This window comes from Gadus chalcogrammus, chromosome 6 (genome assembly GCF_026213295.1).
Source record: "Gadus chalcogrammus isolate NIFS_2021 chromosome 6, NIFS_Gcha_1.0, whole genome shotgun sequence".
In the NCBI taxonomy this organism is placed as follows: Eukaryota; Metazoa; Chordata; class Actinopteri; order Gadiformes; family Gadidae; genus Gadus; species Gadus chalcogrammus.
The window spans coordinates 3995082-4017613 of NC_079417.1; the positions used below are offsets into that span (position 1 = coordinate 3995082).

The 22532-nt window shown below is 45.1% G+C and overlaps 1 protein-coding gene across 5 annotated transcripts; it reads left to right on the forward strand.

Moving 5' to 3' along the window:
- Positions 1 to 137: 137 nt before the first annotated feature.
- On the forward strand, positions 138 to 21330 carry tars1 (threonyl-tRNA synthetase 1). Of its 5 annotated transcripts, none has more exons than XM_056591880.1 (21): positions 138 to 312; positions 643 to 723; positions 928 to 1118; positions 1421 to 1544; positions 2152 to 2276; positions 3725 to 3842; positions 4220 to 4284; positions 4770 to 4848; positions 5211 to 5357; positions 6135 to 6233; positions 6557 to 6723; positions 7031 to 7193; positions 9300 to 9437; positions 9967 to 10044; positions 10312 to 10412; positions 10946 to 11050; positions 11466 to 11538; positions 12239 to 12353; positions 12743 to 14436; positions 15275 to 15390; positions 16432 to 16904. In XM_056591880.1, exons 1-19 carry the CDS (start codon positions 253 to 255, stop codon positions 12889 to 12891), a joined length of 2178 nt encoding a protein of 725 aa, XP_056447855.1. In that variant the 5' UTR covers positions 138 to 252; the 3' UTR covers positions 12892 to 14436; positions 15275 to 15390; positions 16432 to 16904. The 5 variants fall into 5 exon arrangements, with proteins under 5 accessions (XP_056447855.1, XP_056447857.1, XP_056447856.1 ...); XM_056591882.1 differs by lacking the exon at positions 16432 to 16904 and adding an exon at positions 21182 to 21330 and having other exon boundaries at positions 156 to 312; XM_056591881.1 differs by having other exon boundaries at positions 156 to 312; positions 15278 to 15390.
- The last annotated feature ends 1202 nt before the right edge of the window (positions 21331 to 22532 follow it).

A 22532-nucleotide genomic window follows, 5' to 3' on the forward strand; every position in this document is an offset into this window, starting at 1 on the left:
TTCATAAAAAGAGGATAGAAGAAAAAAGTATTTACACTGCTATCACAATAAATATGCGGAGACTTTTTGGAAGAAATATTATAAGTAATATCTATCGAATGAATAGTTATTTGGCCACGCCCCTCTAAACCAACGTTGCATCAGATTTCCGCAATTTCCGGGCACGTCACTAGCCAGCCGGCTCCTGAGAATTCACAATAGCAGACACGTTTACCTTGAAGTTATCTCTGCCGAGAATCGTTTTGGGTTGGAATGGCCGATGATAGTGTGGTGGACAAAATGAGCGAAATGCAAGTAGACGAAGGGAAAAAGGTGATTATTCAAATGGGCATTATAAAGACCTAACTTTTTTAGCAGCTAGCCTAACTATTAGCAATCTGTCAGCTTCATGCTGTCACAGCCTTGCGTTAGCTACTGTAGCTAGCTCGAATATTAAGCTAAATTCTCTATTTTACACTTCAGAAACCACAAGATAGCTTCCGATGAATCCCCATATGAAAGGACCTGTATGGACCGCTTTCGTTTCTGAAATCTAACAGATTTTGCAGCTACATAATGGCTCGAAACGTTTGCAAGTTATCGTTGCATTCACATTATGTGAATACATATTCTGTGTTAATCGATTTATTTTTACCTTGCCAGAAAGGAGCTGGTGGTGGCAAAGACGGATCGAAGAAGAAGGCTAAAGGTGGTGCAGGAGGAGACTCGGCTGCAAAGGGGGAGGTGAGTTTCATCCATAATTTCTAATCACTTTTGTCATTCATGTATGATGACAAAAGTGTAGCATACAGAAGGGCAGTATAGGAGGATATTGTCATACAATGAGACACACACACACAGCCACAATTACACGGTCATGCACACGGGCACACTGATGTTCAACCATGTCTTCCTCATCATCATGCTGCATGTGTTGTTGTGTTTCAGCTCTCCCCTCCACCAACGTACATTGAGGAGCGTCTCTCTCTCTACACAACGCTTAAAGCTGAGCACGACGCGCTGCAGGCCCAGAGGGCTGAGAGTGACAGCAAGCCCATCAAGGTGACCCTGCCCGATGGTAAAGTGGTGGATGGTGAATCCTGGAAGACCACCCCCTATCAAGTGGCCGCTGGTATTAGGTCAGTTTGGGACATGTTTTGCAAGTTTGAACCTTATTCACTGTTATTCTTTCTTCATGGCTCACTTAGTATAACTTGAGGGCTCCAATGCTATCTTTGGGATCAATGTTCTTCCCCATCAGACAATGAGCAGACACACACACACACACACACACACACACACACACACACACACACACACACACACACACACACACACACACACACAACTTTCTTTTGAGTTGGTTATTCGAAAGGAAAAGTCCTTACAAATGCATTACACTCAAGGTCATTTTTTATTTACGTTTATTTTTTTCCTTCAGTCAAGGTCTTGCTGACAACACTGTAATTGCTAAAGTGAACAACAGCGTCTGGGATCTGGATAGACCACTGGAGGAGGATTGCAGCCTACAGCTGCTAAAGTTTGATGATGACGAGGCCCAGGCGGTGAGAATCTTTGACAATATTATTCATATTATTATTAGTATTCAATAGCAGACGCAGTATGAAGATACAAAAGAAGTTAAGGCTTAAATATTGGGTTCATTTGCAGTTCATCCAATTCTCAGAAGCAATGTTGCATCAGCATCGCATTACCGGGTAACGTTGCCGGAGATAGTGTCGTAGACAGGGTCGACAGTTCATCCTTATCACTAGCACAGTTGTTCATTAATGATGGGATGCAGGTACAGCTGTGCCCTGAGACCAGAGTAGACCCCATTTAATAATAAACAACAATAATGTGCAAACGCTCACTCCTTGATGAGGGCATTCTAATCGTGGGATGTGGTCGCCAGCATTCTTGACAACCAAACCCAGAATGTGGTTTGTTTTTCTCTCTCAACAACTAGGGTGGTGTGAGATTTGAATGTGGTCTTGGGCATGAGAAAACACTTTCACACCAACTGTCTAGCTTCCGGGAATAAAAAACAGCATATAAATCATTGTTTTCTATATCAGTAAGGCCATGAAATTAAAAACGCAATGAATAAATAATGGAACAGATGCTTCTTTGCTCTTGGACATCCGTGTTTTTTTTCTCACCTTCCCGCAGGTCTACTGGCATTCCAGTGCCCACATCATGGGAGAAGCCATGGAGAGGGTTTACGGGGGCTGCCTTTGCTACGGGCCTCCCATTGAAAGTGGCTTCTACTATGACATGTTCCTTGAAAACAGCGAGTAAGTCCTAGAAGGTTGCCTTGGGATTGGCTGTTTTGCTGCTTGATCAGTTTTTTTTTTTTAAATGTGATTGTTTTAATTTTTCTGTGTATTACGCTAATGGTGCCGGTCGTCAAGGCGTGGATATTGTACGTAACACTCGCGTTGTCAAACTGGATTTTTTTTTTTTTAATTGCCATGATCATCCAGTCAAAAGGCTTGGCCATGATGCTTGAAACGAGGGGATTATTATTGCACTTTATTGAAGCATATTACTAGAATACAAATGTTCCAGAGAAAATCTAAACAATATTCACAGAAAAAAATGTAATTTGTTTGACCTTGAGGGGATGCGTTTCCACTCCGCGGCACGCTTAAGTTTGCTGTCTAATTAATTCCTAAATCCCGTTATTGGGTCATTTTATGCTAATGCAACCGGGGGCCGCTTTTAGCTAGCGATGTACAGTGTCATTTTGACTTTGCAAAAGACTTGCGCAATGTCATTTTGAAATTGCATAAGCCCTCAACTCGGAAATCAGATATTTTTTAATTAATTATTATTTCAATAAATATAACTACTGGATGGAGGCTGCTAAGAATCTGTGGCAGAAACAGATACACCCTCTGAGACGGATTTGGCCGTTTTTTCCTTCCCAGTCAGTGGATAGTCAGACTTCATAAACTCACGTTTGCAAAGTTCTTGGACGGAGTTCCAACTATTCGCACATGAAAGACTCTTTCAAACTCGTTTGAGATTGGCTTTTCTTTTCATCATTTCCCTTGAATGTAGATCACAACCTTTCACTCTTTCCATTGGTGAAGTTCTGCAAGCTTGCAGACTTTGCCTTTGTGACAAAGCTTATGACTGTATGTTATCAGTTCCTGAAACTGCTGCAGACTCAATTAATGTAGCTGGACTAGGCATGCTATTAGGACTTGTACATCAGAATGCATCATGGGATGTTTTCATGGCGATACTCCACCACTTTGGGACGACCCAAGAGTGTTGTTGTACAGTAAAATCCTAAATAAACCTAAACGTACCGTAACCTAAGCTACAGCTGTCCGATATAGACTACCTTTCTCGTTTGAGCTTTGCTTTTCTTTTCATCACTTCCATTGAACGTGGATTGCATCCTTTGACTCTTGATCCGTCTCGGACTGTTGAGGAGGGTCGATTTTCGTTTCCTGTTGTACTCCTGTGTTTGTTTTTGTAATCGTCCAGCATGTACAGTGAACGTAAAGCAAGGTCCAACTGACTTAAAATACTGCCGTGAGGTAAAACAGCGATAGGACGATAGAGGGACATATCCATTTACAGAGATTTCTCTCTCCATCAAGAGGGATTTCTCTCTTCTGCCGAGAGGTGAAAGGGAAATCTCTATCAAGAGCGATTTCTCGTTTTTTTTCTCTCGCCCTTTTGTTACTTGTTTGAATGCAGAAGCTCATCTAAACTGTTCCCCTTGCAGAGGAGTTTCAAGCAATGACTTTCCGGGGCTGGAGAACCTGTGCAAGAAGATCATCAAGGAGAAGCAGCCGTTTGAGAGACTGGAGATAAAGAAGGAGACCCTGCTGGATATGTTTAAGGTTAGTGTGCACGTTTGACGAAGCAAGAGTACGCTATTTCCGCAATCTGGGCTTGGCACAAGTAAGCACCAAGGAAAGGCAAGTTTATTTATATTATTTATTTACAACATTGATGGCTATGCAATGTGCTTTACCACAGAATATGCATACATAAGAATAAAAACCAACATAATTTACATTCCATTTGTTCAAGTATAAATTAATTATTAGTCTATAAAGATGAATGAGATGAATAAATACGTTACATATTTTTTATGTTTATTTATTGATTCTACCGGCATACAAGCACTCTTCTGCAAACATCCTCTCTGTGCACAGCGACTTTTACTTTGCTTTCTCAAACCACTTTCTGTTTCCACCACACCCTCGTTCAACAGTACAACAAGTTCAAGTGTCGTATCCTCAACGAAAAAGTCACCACTCCAACCACCACTGTTTATAGGTTAGTCCACAGCCTAGCCTTTTTGAATATGTACATGCTTCGTGAAATTGAAGTGCTTTCTCCATCGTCCTTCATTTATTCATGCTTAGGAAATAATTGGGTTTTACTTCTAGAATAGCCCTTGTTCGAAATATAGTTTTAAGTAGGATATTATTGACCTGACATGAACTCCGGTTCGCTTATTTTCTTTTTGCATTTACCAGCCCTTTTTCGCAGTTCAGGGATTATTATGTGAAGATTCGTTTTTGTAAGGTTTAATTAGTATAATAATAATTACTGACACTCACCCAACCCTGCACTCTTCAATGATCCCCCTGAACCAGTTCCATTCCAGTACACCTTGTTAAGCGGGTATCCTGTGTGTGTGTGTGTGTGTGTGTGTGTGTGTGTGTGTGTGTGTGTGTGTGTGTGTGTGTGTGTGTGTGTGTGTGTGTGTGTGTGTGTGTGTGTGTGTGTGTGTGTGTGTGTGTGTGTGTGTGTTGTAGGTGTGGTCCTCTCATCGACCTTTGCCGAGGTCCGCATGTGCGACACACTGGCAAGATTAAAGCCCTGAAAATCCACAAGGTAAACGCAACGTTTATCGCCTTCCGATGTGTTAAAGGTGTAGCACCATGCCATTGATTACACACCAGATGTAAACTAAATGTATTATACAGTTGAAGGTGCTGCAGGTAAGAGGTAAATCCATCTTGCCTGTCAATAACGGGTGAACGAAATGCGACACCTTCTCACTGGTGGAGGAACACGGGCAGAGAGGATGGGGACATATTGTTGGCGTTCCACGTTCAAAATATTAATCTTTTCCGCTCCACTCTCTCTTCCCATCTCTCAAATCGTACCTACAGTACCTTTTTTAATATGCAGGATAAAAGTTGGTATTTCTGTCCCGAGAATGGCCGCTATAAACGTGTACCCTGCTCCTCCAGAGCTCCTCCACATACTGGGAGGGGAAGGCGGACATGGAGACCCTGCAGAGGATCTACGGGATCTCCTTCCCGGACACCAAGCTGCTCAAGGAGTGGGAGCAGTTCCAGGAGGAGGCCAAGAACCGGGACCACCGCAAACTTGGCCGGGTATGAGCGCACCGTTTCTCTCGTTCCCTTTCACCGTTGTGTGTGTAGGCGCTGTACCGCGGTGCTACGGACGATATGCGATATTAATATCGATATCCATATTAATCACGATATATGATTTGATACTGCTGCAGCCTGAAGAAACTAGAGTGTTTATTAGTTAAACCATACTTTTTTGTTTATAACCATATTTGTGATAAGGGAAACATTTAATCACATTTAAATATAAACATTTAACTTCACAAACGTGTTTTATCTGCTTCCAACAGAACAATATAAGGTAGCTTGCCTTGTAACCTATTGAAAATAATGTAAATAAAAAAAATATATATATATATTTTTTTTTTACTTTATTTCTATTTATTTTTAATATCGAGCATTTATGTCTGATGCTTATCGTCGTAATCGAACGTGAGTTTACGAGAAGGTAATTTCACACTCCGATCACAGGGCGGCGTGGTGAGATTCCCGCCGGGACGTTGTAACCGCAGCAACCGTGTTTCCTAACCGCCATGTAAACATCAAACCCCAATTATACCGCCGTGCTTTTCCCCCAGAGTGCGCAACCAGGTTACAACACCTAGTGATGTACTGTTGATCCATGTTAGCGCATGTTAGTTCACTGCTTCAACCCACCCTGGTTGTGTTAACTCGTGCATGGTTATGTTCACGTGGTTACTCTGCCCAAACAGTCTCTCTGTGCCAGTCGACCTACTAATGGATGCAAGTTGCAAAAGTGGAAATGAAGGGGTCTTGTCCCGCATGCCTTCTCTTTAGGAGCAGGACCTCTTCTTCTTCCACGACCTGAGCCCGGGGAGCTGCTTCTTCCTGCCCAAAGGGGCCTTCATCTACAACACCCTGGTCCAGTTCATCCGAGTGAGTCCCAGCTCGCCGCAAGCAAGCGGAGAAACATTGGTTCTATTGACATCGGCGCTCTCCTTTGAAAACCGGTGTGACTTTTCTTATTCTTTATTCAGCAACGGGTATGATGAAAGATCATGCACTACTGTTGTCAGTTCACTTTGCATTTCACTCTGCAAGAGAGGTCTTGACAAGTTCCTTAAATGTACTCGGTTATATTTTAATGTAGTCCAAGTAAAGTCGGGACCTGGGCATGATGTCAAAAATATTTCATAGAAAACCTGAACATCTCTCCCATTTATCTTTTTGAATAACACGCCCTTTTCCACCATTGGCAGAGTGAGTACAAGAAGAGGGGATTCCAGGAAGTAGTCACGCCCAACATTTACAACAGCAAGCTGTGGCAGACCTCCGGCCACTGGCAGCACTACAGCGAGAACATGTTCTCCTTCGAGGTGGAGAAGGAAACCTACGCCCTCAAGCCCATGAATTGCCCCGGACACTGGTAAAGCACGGCAGCCAGACGAATCTCTAACAGCCACGTGGCGATCGACACATCGCCAGGGAAATGTATTTGAATCTTTTTCTCAAAATGTTATGAATGCGTTTTTTGGGGGATATGTTCTCTAGCACGTCAAGTTAATTGTAAAATAGTTATGATACATTTTATAATACATGCACAATGACAATTATACTAACGATGATGATGAGGATGTTGATAATCATTTCGAGTTATATTCGGGTCGGTTCGGTGTTGTTCTGTTTTTGAAGGATTTAATTTTAACCGCTTGTTGTCCCCCCCCCCCCCCCAGTCTGATGTTCGACCACCGGCCGCGCTCCTGGAGGGAGCTGCCCCTCCGCCTAGCCGACTTCGGGGTGCTGCACCGGAACGAGCTGTCGGGAGCGCTGACCGGCCTGACCCGTGTGCGCCGCTTCCAGCAGGACGACGCCCATATCTTCTGCACCATGGACCAGGTAAGACCTCTGCACTAGCGCTCAGCGGTTTGGGGAAATAATCCAATCGTGATTGCTTCGACCAATTGCATGATGCTGCATTGAACTAGATTGCAATTTAGTATGCACATTTTTCTTTTTGAAGTTCCTTATGTTTTGAATTATTCACTAAACACAAGCAAAAAATCATTCTGTGGTATGACCAACACGACATTGCCAGCAGTCGACATATAAACTGCTCTTTCCTTTAGGCCAGGCCTATGTGTTTAGTTGAATTGATCCATGAATTGATTATTATAACATCTTTATATATCGTAACTATTGAATTGTATTGAATATAAAAAAAAAAAAGTTAATTTGTCAATCGCGTTCTATTGCATCGTGATGTCGGTTTGAAATCGATTAATCGTTCAGGTAGACTCGGCCCGGTTCAGGGGCAAAGACAATGCTTTGTTGCCTCGTTTCCATTTGGTGCGGTTGGCGTTGATGGGGCTGTGCTTTGTCAGGCAAACCGCTTGATGTAAACTCATGTCAGGATGTCGAAGGGTTCCATCGTTTGTTGGAGCGAAACTCCAAGGGGTACTCGCGCCTCTTTGTTGTGGACAATAATAGCGCAGCAACAACAACTTTGTACTGTCTTGTTTTTTTTTTTCATTTTTGCTTTGTTTGTCCCTTCAAATAAAAATAACCCCATTTCCCCTATTCAGTCACTGAATAATTTAGAAACCTCAGTGTTATTGTGAGAGAGCACAACATTGCTTTATATAGACGTGCAACCATATTTCGATGAGTGCTTTCAACTCCTGATTGCACCACATCAGACGTCTCTCATTTGAACATGAAAGTTCCCGTATACACTGCCCCAGTTTGTAGGAAAAGTGTATATTCAACCCACAATGCATCGTTGTTTGATGCGCTTCCTATAGTTGTGTCGGATCACGTTCACACCTCAAGCCACCTCAGCCAGAGTTAAATTTATAGCATAACAAGACCCCAGTTTTCAAGTTGTGAGTAGAGTTTGTTTGACCGTACCGGAGCTCAAGTGAGAGTTCGCACCATCGTAAACAAACGGTACTATGGGGGGAAACGCTCCAGGGTTGGAATCACATGGCAGAGGTGTGAAAGCACCCTCATTTTTCAGGTCCTTTAGATTTTTCACCTCTGCTTGAAGGAAACGCTTCAAACAAATACCAACATGTTTTAATTATAAACGGCTCATAAAGATGAATCAATATCACAGGGGAGAAGTACATAACAAAAATATGGCAAGGAAATGTATTAAATAAGATTAACAAAGATATTGCAGGGTTGTTACTCTAGGTTATCTCAAAATATCCTTTCTACTGTGTGGTCTTATCTTTTTCTGGAAATGATGTCCAACAATAATTGTAATTAGGCTCGTCTGACAGTCAATGCAAAAAAAGAAATCCATTTTGGATTTGTCACCTTCGTAAATTGCTGCTGTCTTTTCACTGGCATACAAACGTGAAGAGTTGTCTTTCCAATTGGAGGCAGCGCAAATGCACAGACAATCACACCCCCACACACACACACACACACACACATGCACACACTGTGTCAGTTATGTCAGCAGTTAGACGGTACAATTACTCGTCTGTTCCGAATTAAAGTTGCGCATGCTGCCTCTAAATGACATGCAGTTCACGGTCTGCGAGGGTTTGAAAAGGTTACAGCAATGACAATTGTCTTCTTAATGATGTGTTTAGAGTCGGATGACAGACACATTATGTCCCTAGATGGAAACGTGGGTTCAGCACCGCATGTGTACGAAGAGTATGAAAAGTTGGAGCCTAATGGCTTGCAGCCCTTGAGACCGATGTAGCGGCGACATCTAGTTTAAACGCAGAAAGTTTTTCGAGTGTTTACCGTCACTTCTTCTCTTCCGAGCTTATTTAGCAGAAGCTTTTATCCAGAGAGACTAACGGTGAAAATAATGCACATTATAATGAGCAGATATGTGTAAGTGCGTCTTCCTCAAGGATGCCTACAGGTACACTGTGGACATGGCGGGAATTGAACGCAGAACCCTTTCTCGCTGGGAGTAGGAGCACCCCGCCCTCCACCGAGCCACATGAAGGGTGACGTCTCGGTGTGATTCGTCCTCAGATCGAGGAGGAGATCGTGGGCTGCCTGGACTTCTTGCGCACCGTGTACCAAGTGTTTGGCTTCACCTTCAAGCTGAAGCTCAGCACTCGGCCCGAGAAGTTCCTGGGGGAGCCCGAGGTGTGGGACAAGGCAGAGAAGGTGAGCAGGGGAACCATATGAAGGTCGTTCTCATTTTGATTCGGTTTGCGGGGTCTGTCTCTAGCTTCGCCTCGCTAGGCTTTTGCAAGGCGACGAGGCAGTTTTGAAGTCTCGTGGGTGGAATTACGACACATATTTATAGGCAAGTATTAATTTAGCTCGACTTTAATTATTCAAAGGTAAACGCAAGCCAAGCTTGACTAACTACCGCTGTGTAGCATTGTAGACATGCTCTGACTGATGCTACTAATGGAAAACATAATAATGATAGAATGCGCATTGTATTGTTAATTAGTCCCCAGGTGCTTTTTCAATCGGCTGCATGCGATTTTCCGTGCAAACATATCGATTTTCTGCAGATTTATGTCAATTATAACATTGAGAATAAACACTATTATTGCAATTTATATTTTATCTTTCCTAGAAATGCAAATGTGTACTTTGAACAGTGTTGAAGAAGTACGAAGAAATCGTAATGCATTGCAAAGAGTTTGGTCACGTGTCGATAACGATGGTTAAACCATTGCAGCAACTGGAGAACAGCCTGATCGAGTTTGGTGAGAAGTGGATCCTCAACCCAGGCGACGGTGCCTTCTACGGTCCAAAGGTACGCCCAAACAGCCACGCCACTTACGCCTCAAACACAGAAACCCCAATTATGTCTCAGAAACCACCACCCGCTGAGGCCCCAAAAACAGAAGCTCTACGAACGCCTCAAAAATCAGCAGTGCCAATTATGTCCAAAAAAAAAAAAAAAGCAACCCCACCAAAGCCTCAAAAACCGCAACCCTTTTAAAGCCTCAAAAGACGAAGCATATGGAAGGATCCAAACTGTCATTTTCCTCCTCTTTTCTCCTTTCTATTTCACTCGCAGATCGACATCGAGATCAAAGACGCGATCGGCCGCTACCACCAGTGCGCCACCATCCAGCTGGACTTCCAGCTGCCGATCCGCTTCAACCTGAGCTTCGTCAGGTACAACGCTGCATATCTTCTCTGCCCCCCCCACCCCCCCCCTCCCTCTGAGGATGCCAGCCGCCTCACACTCTGGGGGGGGGACGGTTTTTCGATAGAGATGAATAAAGATAGCCTTGATGATTCAGTGTGAGGTGTTGATGGTGTCGCAGTGGCCATGAATTAGATTGGCATGCTGCAGTGTGACACGTGACACGCACGCACACACACACACACACACACACACACACACACACACACACACACACACACCACACACACACACACACACACACACACACACACACACACACACACACACACACACACACACACACACACACACACACACACACACACACACAGCCCCCTGCGGTAAACCGTGACAGTCGGTATTACCCGGAGTAACTGTGCCTGTGATTTATTTATGGTACTTATTGTGTTACGGGTCCCGTGTGTTGTACATATTGTGCAACTCACTTGTTTGTATCCCTCTCGTATTCTGCCCCTTTTCCCCCCATTCTCCGCGGCCTCTGTTCCTGTTTGTCGTGCAGCCACGACGGCGATGACAAGAAGAGGCCGGTCATCATCCACCGAGCGATCCTGGGGTCCGTCGAGAGGATGATTGCTATTCTGACGGAGAACTACGGCGGCAAATGGTTCGCATCGCTAATCACCGCCATTGTGTTTTTTTTTTCTAGGTTTTTTTATGCAGATTTGTGTATCAGGTTGACACCAACGCTCGCTTATTATTCATGCGGGGGGGGGGGGGGGGGGGGGGGGCGCGCGCTACGGGAGGACCTCAAAGCGCTCTTGTTGACTTTATAACAAATTCCACCCTGGGAATGTACTGTTTGTTTCGTTGCAGCGGGTTAAAACCCGTTTTTGTTTTTTCCTTAAACGACAATGAAAAAACGCCTCGTTATAATCTCCATATTTAAGCGGCATAAACAAATCAGAGGGCTGCTCTATTGTTGCCGGCGTAAACACTTGAGCTCCCCGCGGACGCCATCTTGTCTGGGCCGCGGCGCCCGAGTCGCTGAATGTAAATGTGGCCTTTGTCTCCCATCACAGGCCTCTGTGGCTCTCTCCCCGCCAAGTCATGGTCGTACCGGTGGGACCCACCTGCGAGGAGTACGCCCAGAAGGTAAACCTGGCCGCCCCCAATGTCACGGCTCAACCATTAAAAACACCCCGCACGAGTTGGAATTAGTTGGGTCATTTCTCTGTACCGTTTTGTGTAACAAATGCGCTCCGGATGAATTCAAATGAATAGCACTCAAAAGGGGAAAGAACAATCAAACAAGAGCCACGACCACAAGGTTAGAATGCACACGGGGGTGGGGGTGCCGGGTGGGGGGATTGGGAAGAGGGGGTCGGGTTGGTGGGTGGGGGGGTGGGAAGAGTGTTCCGTTTGGGGGAGTTAGGTGCGTTTGGTGCGGGAGGGTATTGGGATTGAATCAAGGCTGCTGCTGCTGCGGCGGCGGCGGCGCCTGGATATAAGGTCGCGCTGCCAAACGGAACAGCCTTTCAAAGGGAGCCGACGATGAGGGCCGCGTGAAGAGCATGTCTCTTTAAGATGCAGCGCGGTCGCCGTCTCCAGTCCTCAGGGACGGCGCTCCAGACGCAAGGTGCCCCGATATTCCACGCGTCGGATCGCCTCGGCTCTCGAGACGAGGAGAAGGACGCGCTTACAAAAAAACAAGAGCGAACACGTCTGCTCTAATAGCGCCGGAGACGTCTTCCTCTACGCCTCCTTCTTTTTATAGTCATCGGTGCGTTGTTGTAGTTTAGCATGCGTGGGCTTATGTATAATGTGTGTGTGTGTGTGTGTGTGTGCGTGGCAGGTCCAGAAGGAGTTCCACGCCGCGGGGCTCATGACTGACGTGGATGTGGACCCCGGCTGCACGCTCAACAAAAAGATACGCAACGCTCAGCTGGCCCAGTACAACTTCATCCTGGGTCAGTCACGACATCACTCCGTCTCCGGTTTACCCCTCGTCTGCTTCTGTCCACGCTCGCTCACTCGCACTCTCTGTTCTACTTTCATCGTCTCCCCTCCCCTTCAATCTGTCTCTGTATCTCTCTTGCTCCCTCTCTTGTCTTTCTCTCCCCCCCTCACTCATCCCCTCGCTCTCTCCCCTCTGTGTCTCTCTCCCCCCCCCCCCCCCTATTTATCTGTCTCCGTCTACAGCTCTCGCTCTCTCTCCCTGTCTGCCACTCTCTCTCTATCTCTCACTTTTTCTGTATGGTGTGTCTGCACCATCACAACCGCTAACCAATTACCTTTTCTTTTTTTTCCCCCCCCCCCCATCCTCCCTCGCATCGCCGCCCTACTTGTGGGGCTGAAGTGGTGGGAGAGAAGGAGAGGACCAGCGACACGGTGAACGTGCGCACCCGCGACAACAAGGTCCATGGCGAACGCAGCGTGAAGGACTGCCTGGACCGCCTTCTGCAGCTCAAATCTTCCCGGAGTCGGAACGCCGAGGAGGAATTCTGAGGAGCCTTTTTTTTTTCTTTTTTTCTTTTTTTTTTTGCTTAATCCTAAACTTCAGCTTTTTGGGGTCATTTAGGTCTGTCGGGGAGCGGGGTTAAAGGAACAAACAGTTGCCTGGTCTTGAATGATTCAATCACATTTTCTATGGAAAACATCTGTGATCAAATTTCAGTTTCTTCCTGTCTGTATGCCACGTGAACGTCAATGTCACTCCAATGTCATCGCCTTCATGCAATGAAATTCCCGCTCTGCTCGCAAAGACAAACACATTTAGCAGCTTTACACAATCGTTCTGTACAATGAAGATATAATTCATCTTGTGCTCGTCTAACTGTTTCATAAAGCTCCTAGCTGTTAGGAGCTAACGGTTTCATAAAGCTCTTAACTGTTGCATAAATCAGGAATATGAATATGATGATGTGTCATGTGGACTTAATGACCGTTTATATGTCTCCTCTTCAGGGAATTGTACACGAGTTATACTTTTGATACAATTAAACCATTTCACCTTTAGTGAGTGTTGGCTGGCTCAATGCTGTCTGCACATTTTTTCTGCTGGACGAATCGAATCTATGAAATTAGTTGGAGATTGAGCCTGTAACTTAAAGAATCATATGGTGCAGGGTCTCCCCTATGTGTGTCAGCGTTGCCTTTATATCAGTGTTTCAAACCATTTGTTTTCATTAAGTCCAAATAGAACCAATGTATATCAAATTATTTGCAGTTATTAGGCCTGTGGGCCTATATAGAAGATGGATGGTCTTTGTTGGACATCTCTGGAAATGTGGCTTTGCCTTCACAGTCCATAAAAATGTATTAGGCTACACAATAGACAAATATGTATCAAACTTCATACGACGATGAATCAAAGAATATATAATGAAATATAGTTGAATAATAGGCTTCTGGGTTGACAATGATTATGGTTCTTCATTCATGGAGATAATCAGCAGACATTTACCGACAAGGAGATGGATGGAGATCACCAAATACCAATGGGGAATAATTTTTCATAATGATTAATATATGTTCATCAGTCAAAAATAAATAGGCTAACATTCAGACTGAATAGCTTAATCAAAGATGTGTATTACTTTATGCTTAGAGCGTAAAGATGCAGCCCTTCGAAACGCACATATTTGGGTTGGTTTGATTTTAAAGGTTAATCCTATAGCAAATCCGGTTATTAATTAATTAAATTAATTCATTTATTATACACGACTCGATCTTCTAGCTCACAGCCAATCATAGCGTCGTCGTTGTAATTAGCTCATTTCGACGCACACCTATGTCAGCCGCACGCACCTCTATCAAATAAGGCAAGTTGGTATTTTTTATTGTTATAAGACTGAAATATATTGTGATTTTGTTTTTTGTTGAGCGAAGCCACCGATTTATAAAAAATACCCGCCGTTGCTTGGTTCTGTTTTTGAGTAATCTTTTCAAACGTGGCCTGCAACTGGGGAGCAGCGAGCAGCCCAATTGGTTTTAGGCCTATTGTAGGAGCTGGTTGAAGTGGTTGCAATGTGTTTGGGCTGTTGGCTTCAGGTGAGCCTCGTTATGGATTAATGCACCGCACATACTACTCTCCTTATCTCCTCCCAAACAGACTCTTGCTATCGAAGTCCGGGTTTTTTCCCCTCAAACTCTACATGCGTTCCACCGGTGTTGCCAACACGGATTTACTGATGTTCACTGCACTGAAGAGTTTGCCCATGCAGTCCTTTGATGTGGTGGTTCTGGTGCTCCGGTTCCTTGCCTGTTGTCGTACAGCTCTACTCAAATGTCGGTTCCATGATACTCAGCCACACTTTGGCACGCTCTGCCTGTACCAACAGTAACACAACTCGGTCTACTAAGATGATTCCCTTTCGGTAGAACCCCCCCCCTTGTAGTTCACATCATGAACACCATGATGCTCTTATGTTCCAACAAATCACCCAGCTATCATGCAGCCCATCTAGCTAGTTCAAGAGTACTAGGAGGCTCGCTTAATCGGTCGATAACCCCCCAATGTTCTCTCAGTGATCAAGTATGTTGCCATCTTTCGAGTGAAGAGGGACGTTTAGACGAGTGGGCCATGGTGCAGAGAATGAGATGAGAACTGATAAACATTTTGTCCTTTAAAGGGAGGCCACCAATCAAACAACCACCGACTAGCACCCGTCTTCGTGGAAGGTTGGCCGACGTCAGAGTCTCTTTTGGGCATTTTGTAGTTGTAGCACTTCATTGCTTCAATAGAACTCATCCTCGCATTTAAATCTACACAATAATCTGCTAAATCTAAGTGCAATGACCTGAGTCTCGTCCCAGATGTAACGGAATTTTGGGGTATTTGAATGCCCTTCAAATTCATATTTATAAGGAAAAAGCCCTCTCTTTCCAGCAGTGGTTCAACATTGAGGTCTGTCCTGGGCTGAAGGGAGAGGTGCCATAGAGATTCCCTGACTGGCCTGGCCTGGTACGCCTGGAGCAATGGGGGCTGTAGACTTGTTACCCAAGGTAAGCAGCACGCATCGCTCCATTATAACCAGGGTGGCAGCTAATCAGCTCTAATGGCCGTATTCTGATCGATGTGTGGCCGTGGATCTGCAGCTTTATAGTCTGTCGATGGAACTGGAAATAACTAGACTTGGTACTGACAATTTAATGTATTGCCACATGCATGTTATTTAACATCGGTGTTTATAAGCAGACTGGGCCGTAATCGTGGTGTAGTCACCAGATGTCGACATTTGGTGATCAAAATGTCATCTAAATCTTCCAGCAACATTATTTATATCCAACATCCACTAGAGATGGTGGATGGTGCATGAAGACGGAACAAGTGAATCCCACTTGTGTGGCTTGGGTCGCATGTCGAACAGAAAGTGACCTACACCCCATACACTGGTTCCAACTGATGACCTTAGCTGGAAGCCTTCCTTTAAAGAGTTTCCTTTACCCCACTGGTGTTTTTGAGTTTCAAACTCTATAGGTCAATGCATCAGAGATGAGGACATTTAACATTGTTGCGCCATAAATAAACCTGCCTTTCTTTTTCAAATTGTTGTGTGTATTTATGTTTCACAAATCCTTGGGGAAACAAGCATTATTGGAAGCACAAGAAGCGTAGTGGATTGTTCTAAAAGCTAGCCAACCATGCAATCTGTATTGAATTTTGAACAATTCCAGGGGTTTTGGGGAGAACAAGTAAGCAAAGTGTAACAATTGACTGGCCAGCACAGTGTTAAACGGTTACCTTGGTCACAGGGGGACCAGTCCAGCTCCACACCTTTTGATCCTGATTCAACCTTCCTAGATAATCTTTCACTGGTCATGCATCTTGAGCATAAGCCCCTATGTTTTCGGGCTCCAGATTATGAAGTTTGATAGCAGCTCCTGGTATAACTCAACGTTTCCACATTTCTTATCCGATTTTGGGGCGCTTCGGCGCGTTGTGGCACATTTGAGAGTTTCATTTAATTAAAAGTTTGGCTTGTTCCCAGGTTCTGTGCTCAGTGTATCCCAACTAATGAGGCCTTGATTTCAATTTAATTCAAGTCGCCTGGAAGCCTCGGTAACCCCAGTGGTCCTCCCCACATCAGCCTCCAATTGAGAGCCAACCCTGCTGCTCCTGTAGCACTGGAGCTCCATGAACTTTTGGCAACAACATCGAGCCCACGTCTAAAAGGAACAAGGTCATTCTGTTTGTGGTCATGTGTTGGGGGAATTGTGCCCACGTATTTGTTGAGCATGTGTAACATGCAAGTTGTTAAATGGCGAGACAATAATTAAGGCTGATTGTTCCTTTGAGATTTTTGTTATGGTAAAAAGAAAATTGCCCCATGACTCGCCTCATCAAGCCATTAAGGAGGCATATAACTAAATTATGAAATGGTCATTTGTAAATGATTGTTATTTTTCCATGACTACTGAATACTCACTAATTACAAGAATGCCAGAATTACTGTTATCATAACCTGTCAATACAATCCAAATACAACTTGTCATGTAAATGATTCAATGATTCATAGATTTATTCTGGATTTTATCAACACATTTCCTTTTACTCAATTTGCTTTTAAACAATAGGTGTTATCGGATGAAAAGGTGCAGAATATCCCCCACAGAATTAATGCTGTTTTCTTTAGCTGCGGCAAATCAAAGTGTGATTCCTTTTATTCTTTACCAAGTACGGTAATTGTTTTAATGTGCTGGAAAATTGCTTCAGTCAATCCATTTAAAGGCTGCCTGCATACATCTGCACAAAGTTAATCATATCATGGATTCTGTTATACTTGACATGTTTGTTGGTTTCACATTTACGATCATATATTGCTTGTATACAATTTCCACGTGTTGAAATATGGTTTACTTTTAAGTAGTGAGCTGTAAGGGGTAAAACAGTAATCCAAGTTTTAGTCATTCTAAAGTGAATCCGCATTAACATGGCCAGTAGGTGGCATACCTGTGCCAAAAAACAAATGCCACGGTTCCATTTCGATGGAGAGTGTCGGAGGAAAACATTTTGATTAGGGGTTATTGAAGAAGTCAATAGAGGACGGAAAGGGTCAACATTGGTGTGAGGCTTGCAGGAAGCGGCCGCCGTTAACTCCTGCTTCCCCAGTCTCTGCCAGAGGAATCCTTAACCCCTCTCTCTCTCTCTGTATGCCTCACTGGCAGCCTGGCCATGAGGGGTCACAACGCTTCGCTGAACTGAGCAAACTTCTCGCTCGCTCTCGCTCTCTGACTCTCTCTCTCTCTCTCTCTCTCTCTCTCTCTCTGTTCACACACACGTGCACGCTCCCACACGCTCTCACAGACAGACGTGCACACAGACGTACACTGGCGCACACACGTCGCACATGGGCGCGCAGTGTTTTTGGGGGGAGACGATTCAAAACTTTAGAACACGGACCCGACTTCTATGAAGTCTCTTGTTGACTTTAGAGTTCAACTAAGAACTATTTTTGTAGACAAAAGAACTACAGCCACGGCTATTTTTAGCAGATGAACTAGTTAAGCATGTGCACATTTAAGCATGTAGAAAATATTTTTGGGGAGTGGAGAAAAAGGTAACTTCTTTTCAAACTAAAGACAAAGGAATAATTGATGACGTACATTAATATATTCTGAATCATTGTCTTTATGGTTTGTTTTATTTTTATAAGCTGGATATGTTGTTCCAGCAAGTCACGTGAAGAACGTACAATACATTGGTCATCAACAAAGTTAAATAAACTTTGTTGAGAGCATATTTAATTTGTACACATTAACAGACGTTATACACTTTTTGTGCATGTCTGAGAGAGATGTAAGTCAGAGACATGGGGAGAGAGAGAACAGTGCTTGACAAACGGGACTTTTAGAGACCCCTGTTTTTAGAAGCAGCAGACTTAACTGGCGCTCCAAGGTATGTCCCCAGACAAATGCCTGCGACTTTTTCTTTTAAAATCTGTTTTTCTATTTAATGCATTTTCCGCTTGGTTAGAGCCAAGTTCAAGTTAGAGATATTTCATTTTGTCGAGTCGTGCCGTATGATGTAGTCCACAGAGAGAGAGGCCTTTTTTTTTTCCCTGGCTCTTTCCAACACTTCCAGCCAAAACCTCCCCTATGACACACTTCCAGTATTCCTCCCCCCGAATCTCCGCCCTTTCTCCCCTGACTAATGTTGCCTGAGGTCCTGAGAAATGTATATCTGAATTCTTACCAGCCATTTTTCTTCTCTTTTTATTGTTTCTGAGCTCCCTCCCTACAAACACACAGCAACACACGCACGCACAGCAACACACACACACACACACACACACACACACACACACACACACACACACACACACACTCTTCTACCACCGCTACCCCTCTGGATAAATGCAACAGAACCCCAAATTATGGTCAGCCGCTCGTGAAGTTAGTTTTGCTTGGGAAACCAGGCTGCCATCTTTAATATCGTAATGTTCCCAAATTATATGGTTCTAATTGGGAACCGTTTGATCACACGTTCTGGCATCGGGAACGTTCACTCGGGACCCTCAAATGCTAAAGAACGACCTTTGACGCTGACCTGGTGTATATTAAAGAAACCACTTCACACCGAGTTGCAGGCTTGGCTTCCCCCAGCGCCTCCCTGACTGTGTGTTTAACCCACGCTCACATTTACATGTGAATCTCCATGATGGAGGTCTGGTCCTTCATACCCCGTTTCATCACATCCATCCTGAGGAGACATCAATATCATCCGGACAAAAAGACAGGATGATGAATGTTTGGGGAATATTTCATGCGAACTGAAAGCAAACGTGTTGGAGCTCATTAGCATAACAATCATGGGAGTTCAATAAATCACACCGGTGAAACGCACCTTCCTTCCATCTCTGGATTAGCCCTGGGAGCGCATCGGGCATGAATAGATCAACCTCATTATAACCAAGGAGCAGAAGTTCATTATGCCCTTCTTGCAAGAAGGAACACCTACTCTTTCAAGTTCCCTGATGGATTATTGAGTAGTTGTTGAACTCAAAGCATCAAAGTCAGTTGTGACACAAAGTTATCGTACACTTGGATGTGGAAACAGCTACAGTCAGGGTTAGACAAAATGATGTAGTGTGATCACAAAAGTGATACTTTTAACGGTGCATGAGCCTGACTCATGTTTTTTCAGGGCAATATGTTGTGGTGAATCGGACCAATCCAAAGCCGTTTTATTTGCAACAAAGCTGTAATGTTAATCGTACAAATTCCTTTACACTTCCCCTAATGAATGCAGTGTCTCTTGCCTTTTAGTCCCTGCCATATATGCAAGGGCCTGCAGTCTTTGTGCTGGAGAGCGATTTCACCCCTCTCTATTCCTTCCCCTTTAAAAGCTGTTGTTCTTTCCACTACCTTCGTCCATTCGGTCCACGGGGGTAGTTTACTTTAGCCGTAAAGAAAAGAGGGGGGGGGGGGGGGGGGGGGTTGTGTGTACAGAAAAGGAAAGGGTTCCACCAGAATACCCACAATGCACCGGTGGTTGACGCTGCTGATGAAGTTGAAGTTGACAGCTGCATAAATCACCGACCCATGGTGCTAATAGGTGGTGGTATAAAAATCAAACGGAGACCACCCATGCTGAGGGAACGGGAGCTTCAGGTTATATCTAGCGTGCAGCATTGTACAGCCATCTGAAACCTTTATGCCGCCAACACACGCACACACACACACACACACACGTACCGAGGTATGCACATGTACATTGCATGTGTCCAATCACACACAAACACAAAGACTCACCCATACACACACACAGACGCATGCACTCGGAGGCTTGCACACATTCATGCATGCCTAACCCCACACACACACACACACACACACACACACACACACACACAAACGTGGTCTTTTTCAATCCGAGGGGCTCTCTTAGCAACACAGGAAAGAGTCGTCTGGCATCCGTGGTGCAGTGATTCATATTTGGCACTTTCATAAAGGTTTCAAGCTGCTGGAGTTTTACGTCCATTGTTGCACGCCTCACTCCCCCCCCCCCTCCCCCCCCCCGCTCTTCTCCAGGACAAACCTATAAACATTTCAAGGGCAATATTCAAACAGAAGTGAGTCCTTTTTCCCCCCCCCCCTCGCTCATCTGGAGCACTAAACTCACTGTTGGGATACGTTTATTTTTCTCCCGCCTCCGAGTTGTTTGTTCATTTCCAGAGTGAAAGCAGCGCTTGTGTATGGTTCACTTTATCTCCCGTAGAGGATGGATCACGGAGGGAGACGGTGTGTGGAGAGTGTGTGTGGGTGAGGACGTTGGAGCTGTCCCCCACCTTTCCACTGCGTGGCTGTTTGTGAGATGGCTCTTTCTCTCTTTGTGGAGGAACGGGGAGAGGAAAACAAGAGCACCTCATGACACGTAGCAGAGCGGCCATTCAATAACAACGGGGGGAGGTTTCGCACACAGCCAGGCTCCACTATATCTTGGGAGATGGGCCCGTTGTCCGTGGGCTCGACCATGCATGTGAAGAGGAGATACAGACCCCCCCCCCAGCCTGCTCCTGGTCTCCCAGCCGGGCCCTGTTGTCACTGCTCATGGGGGAAAAACGAAACGAGTAACCATTTTAAATCGGAGCATTTATTTCACATTGAAAGCATTTTCAAGCTAAAGTCCGGCTATTTCTGTTTCTCCCTCTCGTTCTCTCTTTCTCCGGATTCCTGGAATATACCCTTCCAGTGTATGCATGTATGCATATATATATATGTGCGTATACACCCCGTGTCTGACTATTTAGCATGTTCTCGGCTCATTATTTCCTCCTGCCCCGGGTTCATTTAGGTGCCAGGAATGCAGAAGCTTTGCCAAAACACGCAGCGCAATAAAACGTGAGCGGAGCGACGGGCCATTGGAACCGAGGAGGAGGACAAAGAGGTGCCCGTAACACCTGGCCTCGGGCCCCGTGAGAGGCACCATGAGAGGCTCCAGGAGAGGCTCCTGAGCCACCCCCCCCCCCCCAACACACACACTTCCTCGGCCACTGTTGAGCCCGCTCCCCTTTGGCACCTGGTCCCCCCCTCCGAATACCCCCACGGTCCCATCCCCCCCCCCCCCCGAAATCAGCTTTTAATGACCGAACCCCTTGCGTCCCGAGCTCTGTTGCACTAAAAGCTGCTACAGGGGTGTTCTTTATTGCCTATAAATAGCTCCAGGTCATCTCTCATTAAAAGCGAGTGTGTGATGAAATGAGTGCTGGTGGCGTTGGCCGCGGCAGACGATAAAGCCCAAGTGTTTATGATGACCGCTCCACGTTCACTCGCGGGGACCAGCCGGGCTGTTTGGGAGGAAGGGGGAGAATTGCAGGGCAAACATGTGATTATTAAGATAAACAAGCTGCCTCACTTTACAGGTGGGAAAGCTGCGTTTGTCGCTGTAATGGTGTCATTAAGCGGCAGGGAGAATTTATCGGTTTGTTTGGGTGCTGAAAGTTTTAACCTGGGGAATAGTTTTGTTGTGGTTTTGACTGTTACTCTGGGGTTTGGTTGTGAGAATGATGTATCAGGTTATTTTAAGTTGTGTTTGTATGCACTGTTGTTTCTGTTCATGCGGCCGACTGTATACATCACTGGCAAGCGGGTCGCTGTTAAATATTGGATTTCTATTTAACAAGAGTCTGGTCAAGGGGGTGACATGCAATCCATCAGCGGCTTTACAATGATTGGTTTTCATTGGAAATCCATAAAAGCCAGTCATTGCAAAACTCAAACCACTCTGACAAATCATGTAAACACCTCTACCTCAGAACGAACTGTGTACCACAACAACGCTGACATATCCAGATCAAACCATACCCCAACCCAACAAAATGACGGATTACCGCTAAGGTGGTCGACGGCTGACGTACTCCAAAAGAACCCGTGAGTTCGTTCTTCTCCGACGTTATACAGCCCCCAGGGCTGTATAACGGTACGACCCACCCACCTCTGTTGTGACAGCCAGCTCACAGGGTGCGGGGGGGGCTGTGGTTCTGCAGTATTGACTTAGAGTGGTTTGTTTTAACGCTAGACATAGTAACAGTCACAGGTCCCTGCGCAGAATAACTAGCAACCTCTATCATTTACACACAAGATGACGGACGGTTGTTCCACACTTGTTGTTATTCTCTGCCACCGCGATAGCACTAACCAGACCC